At 40.1% G+C, this 21,908-nt stretch overlaps 1 protein-coding gene across 2 annotated transcripts in view; it reads left to right on the top strand.

Annotated features, from left to right (window-relative positions):
• Window positions 1-21,908, top strand: part of MIB1 (MIB E3 ubiquitin protein ligase 1) — a 155,961-nt gene that overhangs the window by 122,207 nt on the left and 11,846 nt on the right. For both annotated transcript variants that reach the window (XM_073631454.1, XM_073631453.1), the window contains exons 13-18: window positions 3,769-3,901; window positions 4,416-4,502; window positions 8,062-8,223; window positions 12,592-12,773; window positions 13,443-13,635; window positions 20,044-20,122. In XM_073631454.1, the coding sequence (XP_073487555.1) occupies window positions 3,769-3,901; window positions 4,416-4,502; window positions 8,062-8,223; window positions 12,592-12,773; window positions 13,443-13,635; window positions 20,044-20,122 (836 nt within the window). The remainder of the gene's footprint in view (window positions 1-3,768; window positions 3,902-4,415; window positions 4,503-8,061; window positions 8,224-12,591; window positions 12,774-13,442; window positions 13,636-20,043; window positions 20,123-21,908) is intronic.

Below are 21,908 nucleotides of genomic sequence, written 5' to 3' on the forward strand. Positions count from 1 at the left end.
AGCCTGACGCTCTCCTGATCCTTGCGTTCTGAGCCTGACGCTCTCCTGATCCTTGCGTTCTGAGCCTGACGCTCTCCTGATCCCTGCGTTCTGAGCCTGACGCTCTCCTGATCCCTGCGTTCTAAACCCTAACGCACAGTGAACTGGCCCCTTGTTTAAAAAGTTTGAGGACCCCTGCTCTCTATGGTCTCTTCTGTCTGCCTGCCTGTCAGTTTGTTTTTACAGAAGAGAGTTTATTACCACTTTAAATTCATGTCCGTTACGACGCAATGGCTGTGTCTGTACAGCCGCTGCATCCCAGTTGACATGAATGGGACTGCTTGCATGCAAATGCACTGAACACCAGTACATCCTGTGAAACGGGTATGCACTTGCGTACGCCCATACAAATGAGGCCTTAACATGCAGGCTGGTGTCTGTTTTAGCAGCCATTGAGGTCACAATGGGATGCAATGTTTCTAGTATAAGTGAATAGAACCGCTACACAGTGCACACCTCACCACACATTTTGGTAAAACGTGCATCTTCTGTACTTTACTGCATTACGCCAGTCTTAAGGGGGCCTAAGAATGATTAAACGTGACCTGTTAAGCTGGTCATACTCTACAGTCTGATTGTAAAATTGCCTGTATCAATACCTTTGTAGTGTGGGGGGCAATCTGATGGAATGAATTGAAAGGTAGGCTGTTACACTGCATAGTTCTTGGTAAATGTAAAGGAGATGGTAAAGAGATTGTACCATCCATTTATAACGTGTCAAACCTTAGGGATTATTTACATTGCATTCTTTTAACCCCTGCCAAGCATTCTGCAAATGAAAAAGTGTGTACTGCAGGGCAAAATTGTAATCCGTTCATGATTTTCTTTAAGGCTTCTGTATTCTTCATAGTTGTAAGTGTGTTTTAAAAAATATATCAAGAAATTGAAAAATAAGCACCAGCACTTTTACAAAATACTGCTTTTTTATGTTTTTTTTAATGAATTATTTATTGTATAATTTTAAACATGTACAGCGATACAATAATATAACACAGGGTGAAGGTGCCCTGCAAAGTTAACAAAGAGCTGCAGTCCACCACAGCCTTTCAGATTTCAGTTAGCTCAGTTTTCCAAAGAATGAGGATTGCCTTCCCAATCAAACTTTTCAGCAGTGAGAGACAGTAAGAGATCAAAATAACAATCATAATGTAATTGAACCATGTGTTCAAACCAGTAAAAGTGATCTCTGGTGGTTTTTGGCTCTGGCTCTTTAGCTCATTTCTCTTTACCTTAGTGAATGAGCCAGCTTTCTTTCAAACATATTTGGCTTTGGCAAGCTGGCAACACAGAATACCATATTAATGTGTCTGCATACAATCATGAGAAAACATATGCTCCTCTTGTTGAGTAATAGCCCTTGAATAAAATGTCCTTGACAAAAAAAAAAACTATTTTAATCACCCTTGTTTTTATTAAATGAGAAAAGGTTTAGTTTCATGTATAATTCATTAAATATACATTGGGGGGTGTTTCTCATTGCATCCATTCAATTTGTTTGATGCAATTAGGAAAATAAGCCAATATCTGTTTACGTTGGATACTTTTTAACTCCTGTTAACTTGTTTTAAGTTATTTTTCACAGCAAGCAAGGAAATATGTATAATAGCCTAAAAAATGTTTTAGTCTACTCTCCCTAACTAAAAGTAGGCTAAAAAGGAATATGCAACATCCTAGTAAGGAAGAGGTTAACATACCTGTGGGTGGGTCATCTTGTGTATATTTGTCACTGTCTCATTAGTCTGTTGAGGGTGAGCTAACGAGAGTCTATAATTAGAAGTTTCAAGCATTGCTTTTTTTTTTTCATTACACAAAACGTGCATGGCTTGGTTGCTGGTTCCCAGTGCCACTCTGAACATCTGTCGTTTTCTATAAGTGCATACTCGCAGAGTAAATTACTATCTACAGGAGGCATGTGTCACACAATGCTATGTGTAGTCACAGGTTGCAGACTGCCCTTTCCATGTGCTAACACCATTTAAAACCTAGAAACCTAAGAATGAGATGATGTTTAATTATTTCACCAGCTAGGTTTTTATTTTGGAAAATTGTACATTTTGCTGGGCTTAAAGTGGACCTCCAGCCACAGACAATTTATACAAATATGGGAAAAAACTTTTTTTTTTTCTTTTTTTTTTTTTTTTTAGTAAGCTGAATATAATTAAAAAAATACCTGTCCTACTGATTAGATATGTCTGGCTACTCTAAGTCATGCCTTGCAAATTGGGGGACTGTTTACAAGACATTGAAATCCTCCAGAAGTATGAAATTAAAGTAGAACTATAGGCAACCCCCCCCCCCCCATTTTGGATAGAGTAAGGGAGGGTTATAACCCATGTAATTTTTATTTTTTTTGCCAGCTTTGTCCCATTGGCTTTTTCTTCACTTCCTGTCTTATAGCTAAATCAAAGTGAGGGAATCCCTGGTTGTCACCAGAACTAGTGTCCTGTTTCTGGTGACAGCCCAATATCTGGAATTTTCTTTCACTATGAAAGTAGAACTAAAACGCAAAACTTTTTTTTTTTTTTTTTTTCATTTTGGATAGAGTAAGGGAGGGTTATTTTCCCCCAAGTGCCTAGCCATAACAGGAAATGAGATGAAATCTCTCCAAAGTGAAGGAAATCCCTGGTAGTCCCAAGGGTCTTCAGAACTAGTGATCCCATTGTAAGATTTCCCTTCTACTCCTGTTCTGCTGACCACTGTCAGATAACAGTAAACCGGACTAATAGAGAGCGGGACTCTCCCTAACAGGGTCACAGACCGCAATGTAGACACTTCTGTGTTTAGAAAAGCTAAGTGAAGGAGTGCCAGTGTGAATGAGGCCTTATTCTATGAAGATGCAGAAGCCCAGTTTTTTGGATAATGATGACACCAGCATAGGATGTAGATAAATCACATTGGACTTACATTGCACTGCCCAGTTTTATCAGGTATAGATGCACAGATAGACACATTCCAGTAATCCGTATCCAGGCTTCCCAGTCTAGATGTCTGTTTTTTTTTTTTTTTTTTTTGTTTGTTTTGTTTTTTTCTTTTTGCATGCTGTTCTACTGGCGCTTTTAATGAGTTACTGAGTCATGTACTACGAACATTTTGCAATAATCAAGCAATGTATAGGTCAGAAAACGACTACAATTCCACTCTCAGATGTGTCATAAATCTGCTGCTGAGTTCCGCAGTATTCTGCCATTTTTTTTTTAGACTATAAAATAGTTTTTTTTTCCTCTACCTGCATATAAAATAATGAACAGTGAAATGTATGAACATGTTGTGTCTTCCTGTACATACAGGATTTTCAGTACACCGGGCTCACAGGAACACAGAAACCTGACTGAAATATTACACAACATCTTAATGTCAGCACCACTGTACGGCATCTCCGTTGCAGCCCATTGCTGTCCTAGTAGTGTTAAAATTCTGAGCACAAATGATTGTCAGGTGGCGTTTCACATATTTGTGCCTGAGTAGTGTAGATATTAAGCAATGATCTTTGCCTCTAAGCCTTCCAGGCCTGCTTGCTGCTATGTTGTGGCTGAGTTTAAAGTTGTGGCATTGCTTTAGACAGCAGAAAGCATTTAGGAAGTTGTTCCTGTCCACTGAAGGATAGCATAACCATTTATACATGTGCTGAAAAGTTTTAAGTTTTGAAAGTTACAGTGTAATCTCTTTAAATGTTTTAGGGGTCCGAGGATTTCATTGTATTTACAGTCTTTTTTTTTTTTTCTCCACCAGCGCTATGCGTGTCCTACTTTCTAAATTGCCTCGTCCATGGATCGTTGATGAGAAGAAGGATGATGGATACACTGCATTGCACCTGGCAGCACTCAATAATCATGTTGAAGTTGCTGAATTGCTAGTTCATCAGGTATGTTGTATGAATCACCGCACACTCTGCCTTTTATAATGTACTGTCCTTTAAGGGTCCTTGCTTTGTAACTTGTTTGTAAGTTTACTCAATACTCACTTGGTTCTTACATCTGTTGGGCATGAGATCTTTGAACTTGAGTTTCCAGGTCCACCCAGCACAATAGGTCATTACTACTATTTTGTCTTTTTGGGATTATGGAGCAGGCCATAAATATGAGCCTACCAAACTATGGGGTGTAGAGCTTAGGAACTCTGGTGGCAATATCTCAGATGTAAATTGCAAGTAAATAGGAAACCAGTATATGTGACTAAAACCATTAGCAATGACCTACTATTGAAAAATGTGTTTTTGGTGAAGTGTTAAGTGGCATAATTTTTTTCTAAAACAATTTATACTGTATTTACTGGATTAATATTTTTTTTATATTTATTGTCAGGATGGAAATCTAGTATTGATTTCAGCTTGATCTGCTATTTACCACTTTACCAGCTTGTCTTGCTTTGCCTTTCAGGGCAGTGCAAACTTGGATATTCAAAATGTAAATCAACAGACAGCTCTTCATTTAGCTGTTGAACGTCAACATACACAAATCGTCAGGGTAAGTTGCATATTTCAGTCAATCTGGCTTTTAGTGTAAATGGTTTCAGAGTAATTAAAGGCCAATTCAATCCCAAATGGGCACTTCAATTTTTGGTGGGCATGTTTAAATAATTTAACATTTTCAAATAACTATTGAGGACTTCTTGGGTGAGATTTTCCTGTGATGGTTTTTGTTTGCGTCTCTGCCCACAAAACCATAATTGTAGTTGAACTCCCGTATAACATATATTACATTAGAGTATCCATCAAGGTATACAATACTATCATTTGATTTTGTTTTGGCTGTGGGAGTGAGCTGGAACTTTTTGGAGATTTTGCTTTGCCAGAGTCATTAGAGTATAAAAACAGCATGTAATTTACCTTGTAAGCAGCCATTTTTTGCCACAATATCCATTGATTTTTGTAAATGTTTTTTGCTGAGGACACAAATACAAAATGGTTATTTTACTGGAACCCAAAAACCCGTCACCTCTTTTCCATCACTACACCCCCCTGCTCGCCTTTTCTATCACTGCTTACCCAAAGTGTTAAAAAACTTATGTATAGATAGATATAATAAAAAAAATTCTAAACACTTTTTTTTTTTGATCACATTCCCTCTGTTCTCATCCTCAGTTCCCTCTTCTTGGTCATGGCAAAAAAAGTTTTTCTTATTTACAAAATGTTAAAACAGAAACTAAGTAATTTTTCTCCTTCACTGATGTGCACTGATGAGGCTGCACTGATGAGGAGGCACTAATATTGGCACTGATGGGCTGCACTGATTATCAGTGCAGATGTCCCCACTGAGAAAAGCCACTTATCGGCTCTCCTCTCCTCACAAGCTGTCAGTGTGAAGAGAGAAATGCCATTAACTAGCACTTCCTATTTACCCTGTGATTGGACACAGCTGATCACATGGTATAGAGCATACGTCATAGGCTCTTTACCATAATCAGTGATAACACCGCACCACAGATTGTCATGCGCACGAGCCGCCATTCTGAAGGTCGTCCTATAATGTCCACTCCAAACAATGAAACCCTGCCCGGCCTCATCTGTATTATCAAATGATGTGCCCCAGTGTATGTTTTGTAAAAATAAGCCACCAAATATAGAAGCGACCGGTCACATGAGCTCCACTACAAAATAAGTTAGAGCAACTTATTTTTTACAAAACACATACACTGGGGTACATCATTTGATATTACAGACGAGATTCTAGCAAGAAGACACTGTTATATTAGCAGCAGGAGGGGAGGGGCGGGCACTGTCACAAACTGACATGCAGGGATGGAGGAGGACTGAGGAGAGACACGGAATGACAGAGGCATGTAAACTGACCACGGTGTCAGGGCTCAGCAGCCATGCTAAACTGTGGTCAGTTTACAGGGATGAGGGCAGAACCAGGCAGGGATCAGCCAGGTATTTCAGGTGATACAAGGGGCTAAATTACACAGCACAAGCACTGTGCTGTATAACATGCTTTAACTTAAGCCCCCCTGGAAGGTTTTACCCCCCTAATGACCAGGCCATTTTTTGCAATACGGCACTGCGACGCTGTACCCAAATAAAATTGATGTCCTTTTTTCTCCTCAAATAGAGCTTTCTTTTGGTGGTATTTGATCACCGCTGCGGATTTTATTTTTTGCGCTATAAACAAAAAAAGGTGACAATTTTGAAGAAAGAAAACAATATTTTTTACTTTCTGCTATAAAACACACCCAATAAAAAACTGTACAAATCTAAAAATGTCTTCATCAATTTAGGCCAATACGTATTCTGCTACATATTTTTGGTAAAAAAAATCCCAATAAACGTATATTGACTGGTTTGCGCAAAAGTTATAGCGTCTACAAAATCTAGGATAATTTTATAGAATTTTTTTATTAAATTTTTTTTACTAATGGCAGTCGGAGATTTTTAGCGGGACTGCGACATTGCGGCAGACAAATCAGACACCTGACACTTTTTTGGGAACCAGTGACATTATTTCAGTAATCAGTGCTAAAAATATGCACGGTTATGTTACTATTGACACTGGCAGGGATGGGGTTAACACTAGGGGCGATCAAAGTGTTAAGTATGTCCCTAGGAGGTGTTTGCTTATTGTGTGGGGGATAGACTGACTGGGTGAACACAGAGATCTGTTCCTGCTAAGCAGGAACACAGAAGATCTGTGTCCACCCGTCAGAATGGCGTTCTGACTTGTTTACATAGACAGATCACTGTTCTGCCTCTCTGGGGAACGATCGCGGGTGGCTGGCAGACATCAGCTCTGATGGAACTGCTGATTGACTCCCTCTCTGTCCAATCGGTGCGTGCTCCCACAGTATCTATTGCACAAAATGACGTATAGGTATGTCAATTCATGCAATAGAACCGCCCTGCCACAGTATATAGGTGGTCTTTAAATGGTTAATGGAGCAGAATTTTTTTTTTTTTGGGTACAAACACTTTAAGATGAGTGTTTTTCTACATCTGTAATGGGCTGCCAGTTCTTCATTATAGGTTGTAAACTAGTTTAAAACACTTTGCTAACAAAAGCTTAAACATTTAGAAGATGGCTTCCTGCACTGTATGTTAATGAGGGATAGCTTAGTCTACCTCCTCGCCACCTGTCAAATGCTCTCTGATGAAGAGCCAGCTGAATGCCACAGGCGAAATGGCAGGCAAACAGACATCCTCAGTTGGCAGTGCCTGGGCCCACGGAAGTAGTCCCTACACTCGGAAGAGTTCCAGAGCCTATATCTTAGGTTGGGTATGCTGGATGTGGACCTCACTGCCAGTAGATTCAACAGCAAACTGGACAGGTTTGTCTCCAAGTACAGGGATCCTCTAGCGGAAGCAGTGGATAATGAGCTTTTGTAGACCTTTTGTAGAGGGGTTCTTCCATTTAGCTCTTTCCCTTGTGACTTTGTTGGATATCAATCCAGTTCTCTATGGGCTTCAGAAACTGCGGTTTGAACCCTGTAAAGACATTCCTCTCTGTTCTCCTATCCACAAGGTGGTTTTTCTTGTAGCCATCACCTCTACAAGTCATGTCTTCTTATTGGTGGCCTTAATCCTGCAAGGATTTCTTTCTGGCATTGCATAGGGATAAGCTGGTGTTGGGCTTTTGTGCATGAAGGTTTTCTGTCCGCATGTTCTCTTAAATTTTACAAGGTGGATGTTTCAGCCTTATCTGATGCCAGCTTTGGGCATAAGGTCCTTCATAAGCTTTCTGAGCTGCAAACAGTCTTCCTTTTGTGTTTTTGTTTGCTTTGTTGCCCAAACCTCATGTGGACTGCTTTTGGATGTCCTGAATGTTAAAGATTTCCTGGGTTCCAAAATTGACAAAAAAGAAAACCAGATTGATATACTCACTATAAAACCCTTTTTTGCACTTGTACAGATCTAAATACTATTAAAAGTGTTATAACAGATCAAAATGAGCAAACAAGTTCATTGTCCGGGTTTACATACAATTTAAATAATAAAAAAAAAAACTCAGACTTCCTGTGTCCCTCAATGGACTCCCATGAAATGATTTTACTGTGAGTAAAAAAAAAAAATACCCCCTTTTTTCCCCACTGTAGTTGTTGGTGCGTGCTGAAGCAAAACTGGATATCCAAGATAAGGATGGTGATACACCGCTGCATGAAGCCCTTCGACACCATACATTGTCTCAACTGCGACAGCTTCAAGACATGCAGGATGTTGGCAAAGTTGACACTACATGGGAGCCCTCAAAGAACACTGTAAGTTTTTTTTTTTTTTTTTTTTAATCTGTTTAGGTGTTCTGTGAATGAAGTGTTTAAGTTCAGTGTGAATTCATTTTGCAAGTGAATTCATTTTGTGAGATGTGTTAGCAGGCATGAATACATGAGTTTCTTCAATTAATGATTGAGATATATAATATAATATAATATAATAATTATGTATATATATATATATATATATATATAATTTATATTTATTTTTGATTTTTTTTTTTTTTCTTCAGCTTGCATAACGTACATGGAATGTGTTATATGTTCATTTGCCCTTGACATACTATCAATTTTATTTGATGAAATTCATATAACGGACACATTATTTTCCATTATCAATGCCAACATCTAGGTTCCAACTTCAGCACACACAGCCCATTAGCTAGTTTGTATACTGGCATATAGTATGCCCAGCTTATGTGGGTTGACCTGTCTGCAGTATACATGCACTTTTACCGTAGTGATCAGCTTCAGGAGCATGTGCATAAACCCTCAGTGGCCAGTCAGCAGTATATAAAATGGATATAGAAAAGAATCACCCCCTTTAAAATAATCACATTATGTTGTTTTGCAGCCTGAAATGAAGGCAGACACAGTTTTTGTTTTTACTAATGTAGCGTATAACATCCAAGTGAAAGCTACAACATCAACATGTCAGAAAAAAAAAATATAACAGTTCAAAAACAGAATCACTGAGTTGGAAAAAGGATCACCCCCTTATGTCAGTATTTGTTGGATCACATTTTGCTTTAATTACAGCCCATACACACTATTAGATTTTTCTGCAGATTTTTGTTTTTATATTTACCAAAACCATATAATATGAGGTCAAACCTTAAGAGTTTCAATTTGTATGCAATCAAGCAGGCCCTTGCACTACATGGTTTTGGCAAATCTGAAGACAAAAATCTAGTCTGTTGGGATATGTCTCTACTAACTTTGCATATCTAGACTTTGCAATATTTGCCCACTCTTCTCTGCCGAACTGCTCAAGTTCCGTTAAAGTTGATGGTGACCATTTGTGGACCTAGTAATTCCACAGATTTTCAGTGTGGTTTAAGTCTAGGCCATGCAAGGACATTCATCTTTTTTCTGTCAAAATTCTTGAGGAAAATCTGCTGCCCTCTGCCAGAAAGTTGTCAGTGGGAAGGTTTACTTTCCAACATAATGACCCAAAGCACACAGCAAAAATGACCACACAGTGGTTAAAGGAGAAAAAGGTGAATGTCCTTTTTTCTGACATTATTGGTGCTATACCTTTCACTTGGATGTTATAAGTTGCCCTAGTAAATACAGCTGTGTTAAAAAACAAAAAAAGGGGGTGATTCTTTTCTATACCTTCTATATGTTTTAACCCCTCAGTGGCTTCTGTTCATAAGATTTAACCCCTTAGCAACCAGTTCCAGCTCATGTGTTATTCCTTAAAATGGAAGTTCAGTCAAAATCGAACTAAGGCTAAACCTACTCCCAACCCTCATTCTAAGACTATTCTATCTACCCTATGAAAGAAAAGATGCCTAGACTTAACTGCTTTGAAGTCACATGATCAGGTCCCAGCATTGGCTTTAGTTTGGAGGAGGGAAAGCCGACATTGGATGCCCCATAGTAAGCCTATGTGGGACATCACCACACAGGCATTTGCAGTTGTTGGTGATCTCTCCTCTTCACTGAAGCCGCCTCTGGATGGATCATGTGACCCGAGCGGCATTAGGATAGGTAAGTATAAACATTATTTCTTACACAGGGTAGATAGAATAGTCTTAGAATGGAGGTGGGAGTAGGTTTAGCCTTAGTTATATTTTGATTGAAATTCCACTTTAACACTCAAGCTCCAGTGCACGTATATTAACCCTTGTTCTTGGTGCATTTGTGTTAACCCTTAAAGTGGTATTAAACCCAAAAGCAAACAAACCTTTATTATTTTGCAGCTTACCATTTCTTAGACATAATGTCTGCATTAGTTTTCTTTTTTAAGATTGTTTTCTTCATCTGGTGATCCTGCCAGTAAGTCTTTATTACAAAAGAAAAAAAAACGTTTGCTGGGACTGCTTATAAAGCCTTAGCTAGAGTTTGTCTTCAGTTTTAGTGTGTCTAAATCTGCTAGTACATCTAACACTCCCCTCCCTCCAGACTGACTATGCTGCTGTCTAAAGGTGCTCCTGTACTCCTTCATCCAGTGTACGGTACTACAGAAGCAAATACTCTTGTGCACAGGTGTGTAAGCTTGATGATCCCAAGGGTTCTGAAAGGACAGTGAATTTTGGCCTGGCTGCTCTCCAGGATGGGATTATCCTAGTAGTAGACGATAAGAAAAAAGAAAGAGCGCACCGGCCTAGTGCATTATCCTTAGGATGAATTTATTAAAAACAAGATTAAAATCTACTCACAAAGGTTGGAAGAAAAAATTGCACTGTATATAGTCGCAAAGTAATTGATCCACTGGTAGCAGTTTCCAGGTCCTAGGAGGAGGACATACGAACCGCTGCTGGCTAACGCGTTTTGAAGGTGTCCCTTCTTCATCAGAGCCTTAGCTGTGCTAGTCTCTTGCACCTATTTATACATGTGTCTATCTGGGAAACTCATCTTAGATGGTGGAACCTCCTACCAATTAAGGGAGGGGTCCCAGTACCGATTTTTTTCTTCCAACCTTTGTGAGTAGATTTTAATCTTGTTTTTAATAAATTCATCCTAAGGATAATGCACTAGGCCGGTGCGCTCTTTCTTTTTTCTTATCGACTCCTTCATCCAGACTGGGGGCTCTCTAATATGGGGGGGTTGCTTGCCAGATCACCAGGCAAAAACAGAGGGAAAAAAGCAGCCACCACATATGATAATTGGTAAGCTGCAATATATTATATTTTTGGATTTAGGTTTAATAACGCTTTACAGAAGAACTATGGGTAAAAAAAAAAGAAAAAAAGTTTTTCATTTTAAATAGAGTAAGGGAGGATCATAACCCATCCGTTTCCCATTGGGTAGATTTCCGCTTACTTCCTGTTCCATAGTCAAAACAGGAAGTAAGAGAAAAAACCCTGCAAATGAAGGGAATCCCTTGGGGACCCCTGGGTCACCAGAACCAGTGTCCCCATAGCAAGATTTCCCCCTCTCTTTTCTGGAGACAACCCAAAATGTCACTTTCAATGATAATGGTAAACTGGGCAAATGGATAGAGTGAATCTCCCTAAAGGGGGCACAGAAAGCAATAAAAACCTGACGGGGGTTCTAATCCATCTCCACTCTATCCAAAACTAAAAACAAAACATTTGCACTTTAACCACTTCCCGCCCTGCCTATAGCAGAATGATGGCCTGGCGGTGGCTCTGTTATCCTGACTGGGAGTCATATGACGTCCAGCAGGATAACATGCCGGCGCCCACCCGCGAGGGTGCGCAGCACGGTGATCGTTGGTGCTGTGTGTCCCTCTGACACACCGCATCTCTGATCGTGGTAAGGAGCCTCTGCCTGAGGCTCCTTACCATGTGACCAATCACAGCGTGAACTAGGAAGTGCCGGTAAACAGCTTTCCTCAGTTTGCACTGTCAAGGAGAGCCGATCGGCTGCTCACCCTGTCAGAGGGGGGTCTGCGCTGATAATCAGCAAATTGATTATCAGCGTATTTCCCATGAGAGATGCCCATCAGCTGCCAGTTTGTGCCCCATCAGTAACTCCTGTCAGTGCCCATAGATGTGCCATTCAGTGCCCCATCAGTAATGTCTGTCAGTGCCCTTTAGATGCCAATCAGTAATGCCCATCAGCTCCTCATCAGTGCTGCTAATCCAGTGCCCATCAGTGCTGCATATCAGTGTAGCCTATCAGTGCCCATCAGTGCCCATCAATTCTATATATCAGTGCCCGTCAGTGAAGGAGAAAACTAAATTTTATAACGGAAACAAAGAAAAACTTTTTTAGTTTGTTTAAGAAAGTTCTATTTGTGGGAAGAAAATTATAAAAATTTAGTTTGGGTACAGTGTTGTATGACCGTGCAATTTTCATTCAAAGTGCGACAGCGCTGAAAGCTGAAAATTGTCCTGGGCAGGAAGGGGGGAAAGTGTCCAGGATTGAAGTGGTTAAGCACCCAATCCCCAGCTCATGTACCCTAATTCCACAACATTACCTGACATGATTTAACATCTCAGCACCTAGCATATGTGGCTTATGTGCATCAATCCCTCAGCAAACACTACCCAATGTATGTGCGTTAACCCCTCAAAAGACATTTTTCAGCCTGCCCAGTGGACACGTTTTGCTAATTTACAGTATGTAATATATTGTTTTTCTTGTTTTACATAGGCTTATTTAAATTTTATATTATGTCATTCTATAATGCTAATCCCAAGTTTTTATTTTATTTGCCAGCTTATTATGGGTCTTGGAACTCAAGGGGCTGAAAAGAAAAGTGCTGCCTCTATTGCTTGCTTTCTGGCAGCAAATGGAGCCGATCTTGCCATACGTAACAAAAAAGGCCAGTCTCCGCTTGACCTCTGTCCAGACCCCAGCCTGTGCAAAGCCCTGGCTAAGTGCCACAAGGAAAAATCTAGGTATGGATTGATATCAGGTTATGAATGTAAATCATTACTGTTTAGCACTGTGAGAGAAGCAAAGGTGTTCAAGAGCAGTATTACTCTGTACCTAAAGAAACATACAAAATAGCACTTTAAGAAAATATTATGCCAAGTCACAAATCTATTTAAAAGTGAACATTCATAGGTTCGCTTGCAGCTGTGCACCCCTTATTCAGTACCCTCGTTCTCAAAACTAACAGACAGCACTGTCCATTGCTATACGCCCGTGCAACGCAGACCCCACCCTCCATCCTCATACTGCCCTTCTCTACTGTCTGTTGCACATAGATGTGTAGACCATGCTTTTACTGCATACAAGACAGGAAGAAAATTGTAAGAGTTCACATAGGTACTTTTTTCTTTTTCAAGTTTGCTAATTTTACTATTGTAGTAGTTTCAGGGATGCAATGTACTTAAAAGTACACTTATCCTATAGGCAATACTCGTTTTCATTTAATGTTATTGGTCAGGAGTGGGAAGCATCGATACTATTCCACCTGCCCAGCAACACAAGTTGGTGACTTGTGTTAGTTGCTTCACTCTTACTTGGTAGTGTTGGGTATGGTAGTTCAGAAGAGTAGAATTCAAATTGGATGATGGTAGGTTTCATTGCAACCCTTCTAGCATCTTACTTTCTATTTTTAGTGGTCAAGTTGGATCTCACAGCCCATCTATGATTAACAATGATTCTGAAACTCTAGAGGAGTGCATGGTGTGTTCCGACATGAAGAGAGATACACTTTTTGGTCCTTGTGGGCATATTGCAACCTGCTCTTTATGCTCCCCACGGGTAAAAAAATGTCTCGTATGCAAAGAGCAAGTACAGTCTAGAACAAAGGTAACTGATATTTATTTTGTATTTATTTTTCTAAATAGAAACACCTTCCTAAATATATGGTTTTTCAAATACGAATGTTGTGACCAGTCTGTTAAAAAGTATATGTTTTATGTGTGTGTGTATATGTATATATGTGTGTGTGTATATATAATATATACACACACACAGTATCTCACAAAAGTGAGTACACCCCTCAATTTTTTGTAAATATTTTATTATATCTTTTCATATGACAACACTAAAGAAATGACACTTTGCTACAATGTAAAGTAGTGAGTGTACAGCTTGTATAACAGTGTAAATTTGCTGTCCCCTCAAAATAACTCAACACACAGCCATTAATGTCTAAACCGCTGGCAACAAGTGAGTACACCCCTATGTGAAAATGTACAAATTGAGCCCAAAGTGTCAATATTTTGTGTGACCACCATTATTTTCCAGCACTGCCTTAACCCTCTTGGGCATTGAGTTCACCAGAGCTTCACAGGTTGCCAGTGGAGTCCTATTCCACTCCTTCATGACGACATTACGGAGCTGGTGGATGTTGGCGACCTTGCTCTCCTCCACCTTCCATTTGAGTGTGCCCCACAGATGCTCAATAGGTTTTGGGTCTGGAAACATACTTGGCCAGTCCATCACCTTTACCCTCAGCTTCTTTAGCAAGGCAGTGGTCATCTTGGAGGAGTGATTGGGGTGCTTATCATGTTGGAATACTGCCCTGCGGCCCAGTCTCCAAAGGGAGGGGGATCATGATCTGCTACAGTATGTCACAGTACATGTTGGTATTCATGGTTCTCTCAGTGAACTGTAGCTCCCCAGTGCCGGCAGCACTCATGCAGCCCCAGACCATGACACTCCCACCACCAGGCTTGACTGTAGGCAAGACACGCTTGTCTTTGTACTCCTCACCTAGTTTCTGCCACACGCACTTGACACGATCTGAACCAAATAGGTTTATCTTGGTCTCATCAGACCACAGGACATGGTTCCAGTAATCCATGTCCCTAATCTGCTTGTCTTCAGCAAACTGTATGTAGGCTTTCTGGTGCATCATCTTTAGAAGAGGCTTCCTTCTGGGACGACAATTTAATACAGTGTGCGGCATATGGTCTGAGCACTGATAGGCTGACCCCCCACCCCTTCAACCTCAGCAGCAATGCTGGCAGCACACATCTCTTTACCAAAGACAACCTCTGGATATGAGGCTGAGCACGTCCACTCAACTTCTTTGGTCGACCATGGCGAGGCCTGTTCTGAGTGGAACCTGTCCTGTTAAACTGCTGTTTGTTCTTGGCCACTGTGCTGCAGCTCAGTTTAAGGATCTTGGCAATATTATTTATAACCTAGGCCATCTTTATGTAGAGCAACAATTCTTTTTTTCTGATCCTCAGAGAGTTCTTTGCCATGATGTGCCATGTTAAATTTTCCAGTAACCAGTATGAGAGAGTGAGAGCGATAACACCAAATTTTACACATCTGCTCCCCATTCCCACCTGAGACTTCGAAACACTAAGGAGTCACATGACACTGGGGAGAGAAAATGGCTAATTGGGCCGAATTTGGACATTTTCATGTAGGGGTGTACTTACTTTTGTTGCCAGAGGTTTAGACATTAACCACTTCAGCCGCGGAAGGATTTGCCCCCTTAATGACCAGACCATTTTTGTGATACAGCACTGCATCGCTTTAACTGACAATTGTGTGGTCGTGCGAAGTTGTACCCAAACAAAATTGATGTCCTTTTTTTCCATCAAATAGAGCTTTCTTTTGGTGGTATTTTATCACCTCTGTGGTTTTTATTTTTTTGCGCTATAAACAAAAAAAGCGACAATTGTGAAAAAAAGCAATTTTTTAAAACTTTTTGCTATAATAAATATCTCTCCAAAAAATCTAAAAAAAAAAGATTTATGGCATTTTTTTTTTTTTTTTTTTACTAGTAATGGCAGCGATCTGCAATTTTTATTTGGACTGCGACATTGCAGCGGACAGATCGGACACTTTTGACAGAGCTAAAAATAGCCACTGATTACTGTATAAATGTCACTGGTAGAGAAGGGGTTAACACTAGGTGTTAAATGTGTGTCCTAGGAAGTGATTCTAAATGGGGGGTGGGGATGGAACTGCCTGATGGAGGAGACTGATCATTGTTCATTCTTAGTATTAACAACAGATCACTCTCCTCACCCCTGACAGAAAGGGTGACACTGACAGACCTCCATTCTGTCAGCATCGGCTCACTCATTGCGCCTCCGGCGGCGCGTGCCCCCGTCCCCTAGTGGTCTTAAAGCGGCCGACGTATACCTACGGCGATTTGCCCAGGTGAGTATAACTGCGGCGGCTGGCCGTCTAGTGGTTAATGGCTGTATGTTGAGTTATTTTGAGGAGACCGCACATTTACACTGTAAGAGCCCATTCACACGTGGGCGACTTTGGATCCGACTTGAAGTCGCCCCAAGTCGCGCAACATGTCAAATTCCATGTTGGTCAATGAGACCCGTCTTAATGTGCACTACTGAAGTCGCTCCGACTTCAGAAAAGGTTCCTGTACTACTTCAATCCGACTTCTAGGTGACTTGTACCCATTGATTTCAATGGAAGTTGCCTTCAAAGTCGGATCGTGTCTTAACTAAAGCAACAATACAGGAAGAGAAAATTGTTTTCTCAGGCAAACCCCTCCCCCCCCCCACCCACAGAGCTGATTGTTGTTTGATTGGCCACTGGAAAGTCGCCTTGTCCTGGAGGCGACTTGAAGTCGCCATGTAAGTCGCCCCAAGTCGAGCTGTGGTACGCGCTCAGGTCGTGTCCAGGTCGCCTCGCAAAGTCGTGGCCAGAGTCATGTTGCCCCCGTGTGAACCGGCTTTTATACAAGCTGTACACTCACTACTTTACATTGTAGCAAAGTGTCATTTCTTCAGTGTTGTCACATGAAAAGATATAATAAAATATTTACAAAAATGTGAGGGGTGTACTCACTTTTGTGAGAAATTGTGTGTATATGTGTTACACACTCTCTCTCACTAGCCACTTTATTAGGTACACCTGTTCAATTGCCTGGTAACACAAATTGCTAATCGGCCAATCCCGTGGCAGCAGCTCAATGCATTTAGGTATCTATACATGTTGAAGACGACTTGCTGAAGTTCAAACCGTGCATCAGAATGAGGAGAAAAGGGGATTTAGGTGCTTTTGAACGTGGCATGGTTGTTGGTGCCAGATGGACTGGTCTGTACATCTCAAGAACTACTGCTCTTTTGAGATTTTCATGCACAGCCATCTCTCGGGTTTACAGAGAATAGTCTGAAAAAGAGTAAATATCCAGTGAGCAGCAGTTGTGTGGACAAAAATGCCTTATCGAGGTCAGAGGAGTATGGGAAGACTGGTTCGAGATAATAGTAAGGCAACAGTAACTCAAATAACCACTCATTACAACCAAGGTATGCAGAATACCATCTCTGAACACAAAACACATCGAACCTTGAAGCAGATGGGCTAGATCAGCAGAAGACAACACCGGGTGCCACTACTGTCAGCTAAGAACAGGAAACTGAGGCTACAAATCGCACGGTTTTGCCAAAATTGGACAATAGAAGATTGGAAAAACTTTGCCTGGTCTGATGAGTCTCTATTTCAGCTGCAACATTCAGATGGTAGGGTCAGATTTTAGCGTAAACAACATGAAAGCATGGATCTATCCTGCCTTTTATCAACAGTTCAGGCTGGTGGTGGTGTAATGGTGTGGGGGATATTTTCTTGGCCCACTTTGGTCCCCCTAGTACCAGTTGAGCATTGTTTAAACCCTGCGGCCTACCTGAGTATTGTTGCTGACCATCTCCATCCCTTTATGACTACAGTGTACCCATCCTCTGATGGCTACTTGAAGCAGGATAATGCACCATGTCGCAAAGCTCAAATCTGGTTTCTGGATCAGAAAAAAACATGACAATGAGTTCACTGTACTCCACTGGCCTCCATGGTCACCAGATCTCAATCGAATAGAGCAACTGTGGGATGTGGTGGAACGTGAGATTCGCATCATGGATGTGCAAATCTGCAGCAACTGCGAAATGCTATCATGTCAATATGGACCAAAATCTAGGAGGAATGTAGACTCCTGTTTTTTCCTGGGCATTTTAGTGCAAGGCTAAAATATCCAAAAAGCTTTAATAAGATTCCCTGCTGGGGAACCATTTTTGCTGTAATCAGAGTTTGTCAGCCGACGGACCTATTCCTAGGTTATATGTCAACTCAAACAGGTGTCCCTCCTCATTCCTCTGGTGCTCAGTAAACTTGGTTTTGTGTAAACAGTGTACTAGTATTCTGTATAGATTGTACATTGTTTACACAGAACCAAGTTTACTGAGCACCAGCGGATCGAATAGTGATTTCCAGGAAGGACACCTCTTTAGCGTCAGTCCTCTGGAGGTCATTATTTCAGAACTGGGAGCACAAGGCAAAGGAATGTTACTTTGTTATACCTTCATACCCTCCAACTAATGTGCTATGTTTGGGGACTTGTCCTAGCATAAAACACGCATAAGCTGCTGAAATGGACACTGTGAAATAGGCTTTTTTTTATAATTGATTATGGGCCAGATCACTTTTTTTTATAATTGAACGAAAACTACCCCCTATCAATCGTTCAGACAGGACTAGACAAGTCTTGGGCTGCTTAGTGAGAGAAAGTTCTTCTTCTTTAATGTACTGGTACATGGTATAGCTGGTTTCACTTCTTATGCCGCGTACACACGAGCGGACTTCTCGTCGGATAGAACTCCGAAGGACTTTTCAACGGAGTTCCGCTGAAACGGACTTGCCTACACATGATCCCACCAAAGTCCGATCGTTTCGAATGTGATGACGTACGACCGGACTAGAAAAGGGAGTTCAATAGCCAGTAGCCAATAGCTGCCCTTGCGTCGTTTTCGGTCTGTCGGACTAGCATACAGACAAACGTTTTTTTCGATGGGGATCGAGTCCGTCGGAAAGATTTGAAACTTGTTCTATTTCTAAGGTCCATCAGATTTTTTTGACAGAAAAGGTCTGATTAAGCCCACACACGATCAGAATGTCCGACGGATTTGTTCCGTCTGACCTTTTCTGCCGGAAAGTCCAGTCGTGTGTATGCGGCATTAGAAGACCTATCTGTTGTTACTTATGTTGAAATCTGGCTATATGTTAATATATTGAAACCAGGGTGGATATAAATCAATGATTTTTTTTTTTTTTTGTAAAAATCTGATTTTTTTTAATTAGATCAATTTTTTTGATTTTTATCAAATTTATTTTAATAAAATGCTTTTGGAGTAAAAAGTAGGAAACTACTAAAGATAGTTTTCTATATAAGATACATTAATAATTTAGTTTATTCAGCATGAAATGAAGCGTAGTTATGTAGCATGAGGCTGTATATTCTGCAATATTTACATTTTTTGGTAAACTCATTCAATGAATCCAAGCTCTGCAAGGTGAGATAACATGCACTGCATTGATGCATGCACACAATTTTACAGTAACCGTGAGATAAAACAAAGTTCAGGAATCCTTTATCCCATTGTTTTGCAAATCTATGTACACTACAAACTGTATGATTGAATCGGTTCAGATATCACTGTTTTACTAACCGGACAGCTTATTATTCTAAATGGGAAACCTTCATTTTGTTTGCAAATATTAAAGATTCTAACTACCAGCAAGATAAAGTCCTTACATTTAAAGAGCACCCGTCATTTCAGATCCATCATGGCAGCGCTAATGATGGATCCACTCACCTGCTGCCAACACGCCCCTCACCTTGTTGTGTCACTGCCGCATCACCAGCCATCCCATAAAAGTGAAAGGGACTGTTGGTGAGTCAACAGCGGGTCAGAGGAGGAGCCGCTGTGGGACAGAGATGACAGTTGCTCTTTAAAAATTATGATTTAAATCAAGCCTTTTTACTAGTGATTTAAATCAACTTGATTTAGATTAAGTCCACCCTGATTGAAACATACACTGGCTAAACCTTATGATGTCATATAGGCTGAACATTGATTATATGTTGTATTCTGGAATATCTCACGTCTTAGCAATATGCAGTACTGTGTATGCTTTACTTCTGTGATTGATCACTATGCATGTTTCTTGATCTGATCTTGATAAAACTTATAAATAAGGAATAATAAAAAAAAAAAAAGAACTACCCCAACAAATAAGTGACATTTTTCTATTACAGTTGCTTGAATGTACAAATAGTGATAAAAATATTAACTGACAAGTGACACTTGTCCTGTGCAAAAGATTTCAGTGGAATTTTAATGAACTGAGACCTTTTACACACAACAGTTGTCTCTTGAAAATGATTATTTAATATGTTGTTTTATGTAATAAACAACTAGTTATTTTACTGTTACATGTTTCCTTTGTCTTCAGATTGAAGAATGTGTTGTGTGTTCAGACAAGAAAGCAGCCGTGCTCTTCCAGCCATGTGGACACATGTGTGCCTGTGAAAGTGAGCTTAATAAACTCATTATATATTGAATGTTTCCTAACTTCAATTTCAGATTGAAAGACTACAATGTGATAAGGAATTTGCAGACAAAACACAGCATTAATGCCCAGCTCAAGGAATTGCACACAAATTAGCTTTTTAGTGTCCCCTGGCATTGCAAGTGTTAAAGTGTAATTTTACCCCAAATTTTATTTGTTCTCATTGCATATTATACCATTTGTTCTACCTGTGCTGTAACTTTAACCTTTCCTTCATTATATGCAGTTCTGGTAAATACCTGGTTGATACTGTTATTTCACAGGTCCTTCTTCTGAGTGGCAAGGATATCACAGCAGGGCTTCTATCTTTGCCACTCATGTTCCTGCATTTCGCAAACTATGGTTATTCTCTGTGAGGAAGCCCCCCACTAACATCCTCATTTCTCTCCTGAATGCCAACCCCAATGTTACTATCTCCAGCATCATGTAGGACGGCTCCAGCATATGTGATTGATTAGTCTTCTTCCACTCTGCTGGAAGCCCCCACGTTGACTGTCTCCTGTATCTTATGGGCAGGTACAGCAGAGGCTTTTGACAGATTCATCACATCACAGGTGTTCCAACAGATGACAGTTCAACACTATGACTGCAGTTTTTATGTCACATTAACAGAAAGGCTTCCCTGTTCTTTGCTTAAAAAACAGATTTTTTTTTAGCTGCACACAGGAGGCTTTTTATTTTAATGCATAGAATGCATTAAGATAAAAAAACCTTCTGTCTTTACAACCACTTTACATGTTGCATCAAAAAAAGTTACATACTGCTATAATTTATATATATATAAAAAAAAAAAAAAAATCACAATATACACTGTAGTCTATTCCCTTTAGATTGACATTTTGTATGAGGACATGTGAACACTCTATGAAAGGTGACAGATAGTTTTGTTTATGTCCTAAATTATGGCTGCACAGTGTAAGAAGTCATAATAGTGCATGTTCAGCAGTAGATCTGAGATCAAATTAAAGTACATATAAACCCCAAAACAAAAACGTAATATATTGCAACCACCACAATCAATCCTTGATTGAAGTGGCTGCATTTTTTTTTTTTGGCCTTTTCACCTTTAGTACTCAGACAGGGTTTTTGCTTTTCTCCTCTGAACACCAGAACTTCTGTTGGGAGAAAAGCTACAACAGCAAAAACATACATAAAGCCGCGTATTTAGTGCATTTGAACGTTTATAGATTTCATCAGCCAGAATATGAATTTACTCTGACCATTGGAATGCATTTCACCCTCAAAGGTGCCTAAATGCGCCTAGCGTTTAGCTGTATTTACATGTGTTTAGGCATGCCACGCATTTTTTCTGCTAAAAAGCTCCTCTTCTGAACATGCATGTGTGTTTTTCAGCTTGTAAACATTCCTCCTCTAATATCATTGTAAATTGCCTATGTGTGCATGGATGACTAGACTAACATATAGAGGTGCTTTTACAGGCTTAAAAAAAATAAAAAATAAACGCCTGTTAAAAAATGCGTTTTTAAGCCCTATGTTCATGAGCCCTTCATTTCACCTGGTGTTTATGCCAGTAATGCCCTTCCTATCCTAGGATGGCGAAACTCTATGAAGGAGCACAAGCCACCCTTGGACAGCAGCATTGTCAACCTGTAGTGAGGGTAGTGCGCTATGGTTATGCATTAGCAGATTTAAATGGACTTTAATTAAATGAAAAATTAAGGCTGAACTCCAGCTAACACTTTTTAAACAGTCACAGCAATAGTTTTTTCCTTATTAGGATAAAGATT

The sequence above is a fragment of the Aquarana catesbeiana genome, linkage group LG05 (genome assembly GCF_042186555.1).
Source record: "Aquarana catesbeiana isolate 2022-GZ linkage group LG05, ASM4218655v1, whole genome shotgun sequence".
In the NCBI taxonomy this organism is placed as follows: Eukaryota; Metazoa; Chordata; class Amphibia; order Anura; family Ranidae; genus Aquarana; species Aquarana catesbeiana.